The sequence below is a fragment of the Suncus etruscus genome, chromosome 3, assembly GCF_024139225.1.
Source record: "Suncus etruscus isolate mSunEtr1 chromosome 3, mSunEtr1.pri.cur, whole genome shotgun sequence".
In the NCBI taxonomy this organism is placed as follows: Eukaryota; Metazoa; Chordata; class Mammalia; order Eulipotyphla; family Soricidae; genus Suncus; species Suncus etruscus.
The window spans coordinates 79682555-79694903 of record NC_064850.1 but is presented as its reverse complement, the minus strand read 5'-3'; the positions used below and the strand labels follow the sequence as shown (position 1 = coordinate 79694903).

Sequence of the window (12349 nt, the reverse complement as noted above, 5' to 3'; positions counted from 1 at the left end):
TGAAGTTAATTTAGCAGAATATAACAAGCTTTGGACATTTTTTTAGATTCAGATTCTTTTCTATTTTGGGTTCTCTTTTACTCTGAATATCCAAAAATATTTCTGTCTGATGGCAAAACTCCCACATACCATCTATATCTGAAGCATAGACCTCCCCATACATCATCCAGTATGGCTCAAATACAATATCTCGAGCCAGGTTCCAAGACGGAGGCTCCTCGGGTGAAAGGATAGCTTTGCGTGCCACACCAAAGCTCAGCAAGACGATGGCCATGATGATCACGATATAGAACATGTTTGCTGTCTGCAAAACAGCACAGCACAATCAGAATTTCAACACATATTTGAAACTTAAGTCAAAAGATACTATCCATTATAACTATCCCTGGAAATAACAAGACTATATTGCCATTCATCAGTATATGTTCATTCATAAATAGCTGCATTACCTTTAATTAAAATCTTTCATTTTCTCTGAATACAGTGTGTATTTTTGATACTGCATGCAAGGAACAGCATAAATATAGGAAGAGTAAGGAATCTTTATTTCTTTCTTTAAAAATAAAGAAATATGAAGAATCTGAGACCAACAGTAGATCATTGAGGTTAAGTGTCTGCCATACACACAGACCCAGATTCCATTCCTTGTACCACACAGAGCATTACCAAGTACAGCTCTGGAGGGCCCTGTGAACACTCAGGTGTGGTACTGGAGACCTCTAGGACTGCCTGGTGAAAAGGGAAGGTAATAAATACCTCACTGCAGGATGCTAGAGGCATCTCATCCTCAGGCACTTAGACTAACTGAATACTACAATGGCCAAGTATTTCAATGGAGCCCCTCCTGTGCACTGCTTGAGAGTCCTTCTTCAAAATAAAACATTTTAAAAACATTTTAAAAGCCTTTGATTTGCTCATATCCAACCTTTTATCAAATGGACCAGAAACTAGGAAAGAGGGGGGTAATAGAAATTAGATATATGGTTTCTAACTCCTAGAGTTATCTTCAGTAATTGATTAATCTCAGAATTTGATCAGGACAGTTCCATTTCAATTACTAAATGTACTTTCATTTTAATCCACTTTTATACTGTAGCCCTTATTCCATGAGGATTCTATGAGTGTATTTACATTTCTAGTTTTGGCTTGTTTTTTTTTGGGGGGGGTGTTGGTTTTTCTTGTTTGTTTGCTTTTTGCTTTTTAGGCCACATCCTTTGATGCTCAGGGGTTACTCCTGGCTATGAGCTCAGAAATTACTCCTGGCTTGGGGGGAAATATGGGACTCTAGGGGATAGAACCACAGTCTGTCCTAGGCTAACAACGTGGGCAAGGCAGATGCCTTATCGCTTGTGCCACCACTCCATCTCCTACATTTTAGTTTTTGTCTATGAGAAAAAAGCTTATGACAACCTATCTAGACAATGTCCTGATACATGGTTATAAATAACAAAACTGAGATACATCCTTTTAGAGTAGCTAATGACCTTGGGAATTTCTCCATTCCTCATATTTCCTGTCACTAGAGATCTTGGAAACCATGTGACTTTATGATGCCACAAGATTGAATGAATCTGGAACTTGAGTTACTGGGTAAAGGACAGCCTCCATAAGTACTCACTAGTCTTTGCATTAGAGAGAAATAAAATTTCTGCTAATTCTTTGAGATATATGGAATAACTTAGCATATCCTATCAAATTAATACCAACATCACAAAGACCAAAGGAAAAAAATTATTTGTGTAAGAGAAACAAGGAAAATAAACAATGTTGATCAATGGAATCTTGTTTTCTTTTCCTTTTCATTACTTTTCTTTCATTTCAGCAATATCCTTCCTTCTCAACAACTCACCCTTTCCCAGTCAATGAGTATTAAAAAAGGAAAAGCAAAGATCATGAGGAACTGTATTTTCTAAAGTTTAGATTATTGTGCAAAGAGAGATTTGCAACTTTAGATGACAGAGCCCATTTCTTCTCCCCATTTTTTGATGGGATTAGATGTTTTTTTCTTATTAATTTCTATCAGTACCTTGTATATCTTAGATATTAGCCCCTTATCTGAAGGGTATTGTGTGAATACCCCATTTCTCCCATTCTGTGGGTTGTCTTTGTATCCTAGTCACTATTTTTTTAAGGAGCAAAAGCTTCTTAGCTTAATATAGTCCCATCTGTTTAGCTCCACTTGTTTGGAGAATAATGTTTCCTCCTTAAAGATGCCTTTAGTCTCAATATCATGGAGTGTTTTACCTACATGTTGTTCTATATACCTTATGGTTTTGGGTCTGATATCAAGGTCTTTAATCCATTTGGATTTGACCTTTGTGAATGGTTTTAGATGGAGGTCTGATTTTGCTTTTATGCATGTGGCTGACCAGTTGTCCCAACACCACTTGTTGAAGAAGGTTTCCTTGCTCCATTTTGCATTTATTGCTCCTTTATCAAAGATTAATTGATTGTATGTCTGGGGAACATTTTCTGAATACTCGAGTTTATTCCACTGATCTGAGGGTCTGTCTTTATGCCAATACCACACTGTTTTAATTACTATTGCTTTGTAATACAATTTAAAGTTAAAGAAAGTGATGCCTCTCATATTCCTTTTCCCATATTCTTTTTTCTTTTCCAAATAGAGCTAGTTGCTCTAGCTATTTGTGGTTGTTTATTATTCCAACTGAATTTTAGAAGTGTTTGATCCACTTCTTTGAAGAATGTCATGGATATCCTTAGGATTGAATTAAATCTGTATAATTCTTTGGGAATTATTGCCATTTTAATGATGCTAATCCTCCCAATCCATGAGCAGGGTATGAGAAGAAATGAGCAGATACTTTCTCAAAGAAGAAATACAAGTGTTCAAAAGTATCATGAAAATGCTCCACATCACTACCCATCAGGGAGATGCAAATCAAAACAATGATGAGGTACTATTTCACACCATAGAGACTGGCACACATCACAAAGAACAAGAACAATTAGCGCTGGTGGGGATGTAAAAAGAAAGGAACTCTCATTCATTGCTGGTAAGAATGCTGACTAGCCCAGCCTTTATGAAAAACAATATGGAGATACCTCAAAAAAACTGGAAATTGAGCTCCCATATGACAGCTATACCACTCCTAGGGTTATACCTAGGAACACAAAAACACAATACAAAAGTGCCTTCCTCACACCTATATTTACTGCAGCACTATTTACAGTAACAAGAATATGGAAACAATCAAGAAGCCCTTCAATGGATGAATGGCTAAAGAAACTGTGGCACATATACACAATGGAGTATTATGTAGCTGTCAGGAGAGATGAAGTCATGAAATTTTCCCATACATAGATGGACATGGATACTATTATGCTGAGTGAAATAAATCAGAAGGAGAGAGATAGAAACAGAATAGTCTCACTCACATATGGGTTTTAAGAAAATAAAATACATTATTGTAATAATGCCTATAGAAAATAGAGAGGAGAACTGGAAGGATCAGCTCATGTTATGAAGCTCATCGCAAAGAGTGGTGAGTGCAGTTAGAGAGATGGCTATACTAACAACTATCATGACAAAGTTAATGAGTAAGAGAAGTAGAATGCCTATCTCGAATACAGACAGGGATGGGGGAGAAAAGAGATGGGGGGCATTGGTGGTGAGAATGTTGCACTGGTGAAGGAGGGCTTTCTCTGACTGAAACCCAACTACAATCATGTTTATTATCATGGTGCTTAAATAAAGATATTATTTTAAAAATGGCAGTGCCCAAATGATAGGCAGAGTTAGGTAGCCCAGAGTGGAATCCTGTGTCCCTTATGCCCCTGGGAAATGTACAAGCTACTCTTTATTCCTTGTATATAAGTTGTGGAGAATAATGACATCATCTCATAAAATTGTTCTATTATCTCCTACCATATTCAAAGCTCTTAGATTGATTTATACCCCCACATTATGTATTATTTGAAAGTTAGCTAAGGATAGGTTAAAAAAAGGGTAAGGGAGATAAATATATAGATCAGTAGTTGGGCATAAAATATTCATGTTGATGTCACACATTTGGCCCTCAGGAATTACTGTGCACAGACATAAATGAGTTAATCACATTATATCATGTGCCTTTAGCCAAAAAAATAAACTAACAAACTACTTAGTATGTTATCAAAGAACAGTTGTTAACTATGTTTATGATTATAAGGAAAGTAATGAAAGTATCTTGCTTTCTGAGTTCTAAAATATGCCAAAAGATAAACTATCAGGCTATCCTATATAAACTACTGCCAAACTCTAATGACAGATTACTTACCATTTTTGCAATCATGGTCACATATGGGCCTGCATGCTGATTGACAGCAAAGAAGTCCAGAAGGCGTGAAAACCAGAATATAATATCTATGCAATAGATCAGTCTTCCTGCTGTGTGGAAAGGTGGGTCGCCCCACCGAAGGCCAAAACCAACTGAAAACAGGCCAATTGCCAAGGTTTCCATTAGGTTCCAATATTCACTAATCCATATTTTCACCTTTTGAGTAAATTTTCCTGGTTCTGAGATACAAACCTAAGAGAAAAAGGGAAAACTGAAAGAATGTGTATAACTCAAGAGTGTCATCAAACAGGTCTTCTTCAGTACATCCACCAATCACTTAAAGAATAATTTGAATTCTGCAAAACTTTATATCACAGGGGTTTATTGGAAGTGTGTATAAAATGAATTATTTCAAAAATTATATAAATATTTCAACATCAATGTTACATTTAAATAGCTTTTTGAAAAATCTATAAAAATGTAAGTAACTTTTTATAGTAACTTTTATAGTAACTTTTTTTATAGTAACTCTATAAAAAATGTAAGTAATCCTAAGTTTAATACCAGGAAACAGCAAAATACTTAAAGCCAACATTTCAACAGATCTGTTTAGCGATAATTCCCTTTTTTTGACATACAGCTGGGTGAAAAGGAAATTGGTTTGTCGTTAAGAAATTCTATCATCTGTTCCTGCATCTACTGAATAAGTGAGCTGCTACCAAAGTACAAAGAAGTGAAATTAGAACTCAAAATTCTAATAAACATTGGCCTTGCACCCAAGGGTCAGACATGCTAAAATGTAAAACTGAACGCATTCCCAACGAAGTACAATAAGTGGTAAAATTCAGGAAACATTCTCCTGTATTGTTTTACATTGTCTATAATCTATTCACTTATGATTAGTAGGTTTGATTGGTACAATTACTAAGACTACATTTATTAATTTGGTACATAATGTTGGTGTTATTAGCTCTGGGAAAAAAAGTATATCAATGCAAAGACACAGAGATAGGTACACATACAATGATATCTAAGACAATTTGCGTCATATTATTATGATTGCAATTTTAACTACATAAAGAGATTACATTTTTAAATGACTCATTTAAAAGACTCATTATAAACTAGAAATAATTTCTTTGTTATTTGGTGTCTTAGATTACTTGTCCCTGAGGGATTTTCTACTTCAATTTTCAAAGGTACTTAAAAGCTCTTTCAAGAACTTTCATTATTTAGTAGATCTTTCAAGAACTATTTATGCCATTCTTTACATTTGTACTACTTTGGCCATTAACCTGCCACTCTGTGAGTGAAAACTGATAACATGGGAGAAATGCTAAGCCACAAAACTCAATATCATAAAAAAACACTTCTGAAAAATAAAATAGTTTGCAGGCCTAATAACAATTTTTGAACATCCCTCTAGAACTGATAAACAAGCTACAACATTTCCTTTGAAAATAACAGCAACCTGCAGAAAGGAAAAAGTTGAAACCAGAGATTACTCCCTAACTACTCTTCCTGTAACATGTAATTGGGCATTACCACAGAGCTTTCACCCCTACACTGGTCCTATCCATTTTCCTCATCTCAGCATCCAGAACTAACAGAGATGTGTAGAAAACCAAGGTAGAGGGCCGGGAAGGTGGCGCTAGAGGTAAGGTGTCTGCCTTACAAGCGCTAGCCAAGGAACGGACCGCGGTTCGATCCCCCAGCGTCCCATATGGACCCCCCAGGCCAGGGGCGATTTCTGAGCACATAGCCAGGAGTAACCCCTGAGCGTCAAACGGGTGTGGCCCAAAAACCAAAAAAAAAAAAAGAAAGAAAACCAAGGTAGATGGGTAACTCACCTCCCTGACTTTCTCAATGGCGTTGGTGAAGATGTAAATAATAACAAGCCATTCTTGCATGCTGGGCTGGGGCTGCATCTCGACCAACACAGTGTAAGTGAACAACATGAGGAATGCCAAATATGCCATCTGTGAAGGGACATGCATTCCCTGGATGTGAGAGTCATAATGAACAATGTCTTGTAGACAGTGCCACACACATCAACACATACACACACAAAATTCATGGTAGTTATATGAATACATTGGTATTACCCTATAATTAATGATAAACTAATAATGAGGAAAGCACAAAAAGCCAAGGTTTTTGAATGTAGGACTTAAATGATAAAGGAAGATAGCTGTTTTCACATGGAAGGGAGCTCTATCTCATTCTATTGACTCCTGACCTGAATTTCCTGAACACTGGACATTCTAGGAGGAACACTGTCAGGCTACCAGCAAACTATTGGAACTACATATCTTTTCGTGCAGTTAAACATGGAAAATATGTAAGTCAAGTAGACCAAAGAAGCAATATCAATAGATATTTTTAAATATAATAAAAATTTCAAATTTAATAATATTTTAAAATATAAGTAATCAAGGCCTGTTCTATTACTAAGTTTTTTATTGTGTTGCCTAAAATGTTTCTAGCTAGCAAAAAATACTGTTCAGCTTAGTTCTTGTCATTAAAGACTGTCAATATTTTCATCAGGCACTCTGCCTGACTCACCATAGACATTTCAACCAATATGTGTTTGATTACTGTGGTCATTAAACCTTGATTTTCAATCATTTAAAAGAACTAAGGCACAGTAACCACATATGTATACATATGATAATATCTTTGCAATGTTGTATAATGTGAGTATCCTCTTAGATAATTTCTCAGATATAAAATGCTAGATGCACACATCTAAAGCCCTGGCATATATACTAAACTACCCATTAAAAAAGGCTTCATTTTCACCACAGTACATGAAACAGAACTTTTCTTTAGAGTTTCACAGGTAAAACACAAGACAAGGTGATTAACAATTGTGTTTAAAACCCCAGATCAGTAGAGGAAAACTTTGTATTTTCATTCTCAAATGCACCATATTATTTTAACTCTGATCCCTGTTTCTTAGATCTTTGAGTTCTCTGCCCAATTTGACTGGCCCTTTTCTTAGTAACACATAGATTTAACATTGAACATATTGAATCATTTATGAGTTAATCATAATTATCTGACCTAATTGAAGGCATTTCAGGCAGACATAATGATTATTGCTACCCATGAGCTATAAAGGGTTGTGATAGAGAAACAGAGAAGAAAGTCAAAATAGATCCGATTAATTCTCTATTTCTCTTGATATGTGATTCAAAGTCTGAGTAGGTTGGATGATTACTTAGGGACATAATATTAAAAAAATTTTCTCTCGAAGTAAATATAGATCTTAAAAAAGAATCCAGGAGCATTCATATATATTCTTCTTTTATCAGAACCATTCTAACAAAGCACTAACCATCCTAACAAAGTCAAGAAATCACATGGCCATAACAGCACTGTGGCTGCCAAGTCTGTAATGCTTGTGCTCACTGCTAAAGCCATCTCCATGATGGCAGTGCTTCCAGCTGATGTGTTCGCTTTATTAGCTATCTCTGTTGCTGCTCTATTTGTGTAGTTTTTAATTCTGCATATAAGAGTTTGGAAGCTGTAAGTTTCTAAGGAAATAAATAATTTAATGCCCATTTACCAATGATGTGACTATAATTACAATTCTCTCAGAGCCACTTTTAAGATATTACTTGAAATATTTAACCCCAAATAATAAAAAAATTACCAGGAAAATAGAAATTTGAATTCTGAAAATAGAAGCCATCTTGAGGTAAGTACTTATTCAGTAAGTACATGAAATATGTGAGTAGCTTTTCAACTACATTTTTTGATGAAAATAGTTCATTTAAGCATGATGGTTTAAATTGTTCACAATTGTATATCAGGCATAAAATACTGAATATGCATATTTTTAGTTCTTTTTGGGTCACACCCATTTGATGCTCAGGGGTTACTCCTGGCTAAGTGCTCAGAAATTGCCCCTGGCTTGGGAGGACCATATGGGACGCCGGAGGATCGAATCACGGTCCTTCCTTGTCTAGCGCTTGCAAGGCAGACACCTTACCTCCAGTGCCACCTCTCCAGCCCCTGAATATGCACTTTTAACTACATATTTTTAAATACATGTTTTGAGAGCCAGAAATGAGGCTCGGTGTCACAGTGTATATCTCTCATGTATTTTTTCTCATGGACATCACAAAATAATAATAATAATACACCCAATTAGATATAATTTCATGGTCACACTTCAAATGTTTTATAAATGTAAAATCATTATGACAATTATAAATAGGCATTAGAAGAACAATATTGATAATATAAAAGCATGTAACCCACGTACATGTTCAAACTATTCTAGATCTCTATCAACAGTCTATCAATATATAGTCATACAAGTCAAGCTCTAAAATTTTTATCAGCCTCTAATATATTTATAAGATATGAAAATAAAACAGACACATTTTTCTAGTTGAGATTCTTACAAAATTTTTAAAAAATAAATTTATCTTCTGTTTTCTTTGCCTGAGGAGGGAATCACCTGATTCTACACTATTTTAGGCAAAATTTTATTTACTTATTTATTTATTTTAATTTTGTGCCACAACTAGTGGAACTCAGGAATTATTTCTTGCTCTGTGCTCAGAAATTACTCCTGAGGCCGGAGAAATAACATGGAGGTAAGGCATTTGCCTTGCATGCAGAAGGATGGTAGTTCGAATCCCAATATCCCATATGGTCCCCGAGCCTGCCAGGAGCGATTTCTGAGCATAGAGCCAGGAGTAACCTCTGAGCGCTGCCAGGTGTGACCCAAAAACCAAAAATACAGGAGCCCGTATCTAGAAAATTAAAAAAATAAATATAGTTTTTTTTTAATGGGCCGGAGAGATAACATGGATGTAGGACATTTGCCTTGCATGCAGAAGGAAGGTGGTTCAAATCCTGGTGTCCCATATGGTCCCCCAACCCTGCCAGAGCGATTTCTGAGCTAGAGCCAGGAAGTAGCCCCTGAGCGCTGCTGGGTGTAAACCAAAGAGAGAGAGAGAGAGAGAGAGAGAGAGACAGAGACAGAGACAGAGACAGAGACAGAGACAGAGACAGAGAGACAGAGAGACAGAAAGAGAGACAGAGAGACAGAGAGACAGAGAGAGATGAGAGAGACAGAGAAGAGGGAGAGAGAGAGAGAGAGACAGAGAGAGAGAGAGACAGAGAGAGAGAGAGAGAGAATACTCCTGGCAGGGTCAAGGGACCATATGGAATGTTGAAGATCAAATCTGGGTTAGCTGTGTGCAAGGCAAATGCCCCACCCGCTGTGCTATCACTCGGCCCTATGTTTTTATTTTAAATTTTATCACAAATTGACAAATGAAATATATTATTTAAAAGATTATTTTAAATTAATAATTTCCTTGAATACTATATATATGACTTTAGCAATGAGACTAACCGTATAAAACCAAAACTTGACAATTGGAGCATTGTAGAACTCATAGACTTTTCTGGTCCATGGAAGCCTTTTGAGCCCATTTTTTATATCACATTGCTGATTTTCATCTAGTTTCTCATCAGGTCCCCTTTCCAAATCCCACTCTTTCTGTAAAATAAATAATTATCCACTGTCAGTGGTTTAACAAAAAAAATTGATATTTTCAATTATTCTAAGAACTTAATACAATGGATATGTGATAGACATATTAGAAAGTAAAAGCCCCCTGAAAAATTAGACCCTTAATCTTGAAAGTTAACCCAATTATATGCATCACATAAGTTTTGAAGAAGTTAAAAAAACCACAGGACATCTTTGCATAACCTAATTTTTAATTTGATTTGAATTTCCAGGAATTGACATTTAATGCTAGAATCTTATTCTGTAAATTCATAGACTTGATTTATTTGATTTAGATTAGTGATCACAAGTCTGTAATGTTTGCTAACTAGGTCAATTTTATATGCTTGAAGAATATTTATATTGATATGTTACTTTTAAAAAGCAAGATGGTAGTTTGAAGTAATAAATTGCTTAATAAGGTTTCCTTATGTCCCATGTAAATAAACAGCAGAATGTTGGCAAGTTTTCAAAAATCAGAACAGCTATTTAATAAAAGAGGAAGAAATAAAATTGAAAATAGCATTTTTAGATTTGCCTTTTGTTTTGGCTTGATTCAAATTATTAATGTTAAAACAATTTAAAATTTTTTAAGATTATATAATTACATTACTTAAATTAATTGATTTGTTTCTGACAGACACTCCCTTTGTAATTGAACAAGAGCACTATGACTAAGGAAATCATTTGGTCACACAAACTTCTACTTATTTTCATCTTTGTTGGCCAAGACTCTCTCATTTTTCTAGGGAAATTCCTTTCTCAAATATACAAACACCAAGCAACAATCTTGTCCTGGCTGCTACGGCCACACTATACTTGTCAAGGATTGACCTAAGATAGATGAATCTGATGTATTTGCATGCATACTTTGCAATTATTATGGAAAAAAAGATTCCTCTTTACTACAAAGTATGGAAAGCTGTGAGTTTCAGAATTTATGTAACATTTTGATTGTTCCTGTCTATTGAGTCCTTCTCACCCTTGTAAGCCCAAGAATTTATTTTACTTTTATATTAGCTTACCTATCTATTTTAAATACTCAAAAAATATATCCTATCATTTCTTAATGTAAAAAAAAAAAACACAAGACATTTCTAAAATGCAATCCAGTTTTCCAATAGTCAAGGCCAGTCAAATTTCCTGTACTTGTTCTGTCGAATTTCTTAACAACAATTTTACAACCTAAAGATATTCAAAGAAATTCTCATGAAGTCAAAATAATGACATAATTATTTGATGACATATCTTTTCCAATTCCTGGGAAGTCAAGGACAGGATTAGTCTTAAGATTCTGGTTTATATAGCATCTCTACAGATTTTGTAGCAGAGGTCCTTTACCAGAAGTTCATGATCCTGTTTTTTGGTTTTTCATTTCTTGAACTTTCTACAAATATTTGCAATGGCTTGATTAATGTACATTTTTAGGGAAAACATTTATATTTCAACTGTTGGTCAAAAGCTATATATCAACCCAAAGGTTTTTAATCTTGCAAGTAAAGAGTAATGAAAAGCTAGGTAGAGAATGAATATTTGTATGACTATAACTACACAAGTGTCCTCATATCAGAACCTTTAAATGGAACCTTAGGACCTGAAAAAGGCCCAAATTGCTGAAGCAAGCCTTGCTCACAAGCATCCTGGATTATAACCTCCGGCACTACATGGTTGGCCTCTCACTCCAGCAACATTGGGTGTTCCTCTAGATACCAGAACAGAATCTTTGGATATTCTGGTTCTGTTCACCAAATGTCTCACCAAGAGTGATACTCAGATCTCCCGAGAACTACTTGAGAGTCCGCCTTCCCACAAAAGAGTGAACTTTGGTGGTGATGGTGGGGTTCTTTTTAGGGCCACACCCAGCGGTGCTCAGGGCTTATTCGTCGTTCTGTGATCAAGGATCTCTTGTGGTTGGGCTTGGGAGACCATATGTAGTGGCAAGGATCGACACAAGGTCAGCTTCTCTCAAAGTAAGTACCTGGTATACAATCACTCCAACCCAACCTTTTTAAAAACAAAAAGAGATATTAAAAAAAAAAAAGAGTACTTGGGGCCAGAGAGATAGCATGGAAGTAGGATGTTTGTCTTCCATGCAGAAGGACAGTGGTTCAAATCCTGGCATCCCATATGGTCCCCCGGGTCTGCCAGGAGCGATTTCTGAGTGTAGAGCCAGGAATAACCCCTGAACGCAGCCAGGTGTGCCCCCCCCTCCAAAAAAAAAAAAACAGAAAAAGAGTACTTAAACTTAAGTTGCTATTAGAAGAGGAATTTTGTGTATGTAAAAGGAAAGAAGAGATGTCATCCTCCTTTTCAAACTTCTGTGTGATTTTTATAGTTTGGGGGAACACCCTCATAGTGCTCTAGGCTTACTCTTGGCTTTGTGCTCAAGGATCACTCTTGACAGGATCAGGAGACCATAAAAAATCAAACCTGAAAGATTTGACGTGGGGATCAAACCCAGGTCAGCTATATCCTACCTGCTATATTATTGTTCCAGCCCTGGCTTTAAATTATTTTTTAAAGAAGCAGATAA

At 35.8% G+C, this 12349-nt stretch overlaps 1 protein-coding gene across 1 annotated transcript in view; it reads right to left on the bottom strand.

Moving 5' to 3' along the window:
• Positions 1–12349, bottom strand: part of TRPM6 (transient receptor potential cation channel subfamily M member 6) — a 136922-nt gene that overhangs the window by 64199 nt on the left and 60374 nt on the right. The window contains exons 18-21 of the mRNA XM_049769755.1: positions 9658–9804; positions 6131–6259; positions 4281–4532; positions 130–304 (exon numbers count right to left, since the gene is read on the bottom strand). Coding sequence (XP_049625712.1) covers positions 130–304; positions 4281–4532; positions 6131–6259; positions 9658–9804 — 703 coding nt within the window. The remainder of the gene's footprint in view (positions 1–129; positions 305–4280; positions 4533–6130; positions 6260–9657; positions 9805–12349) is intronic.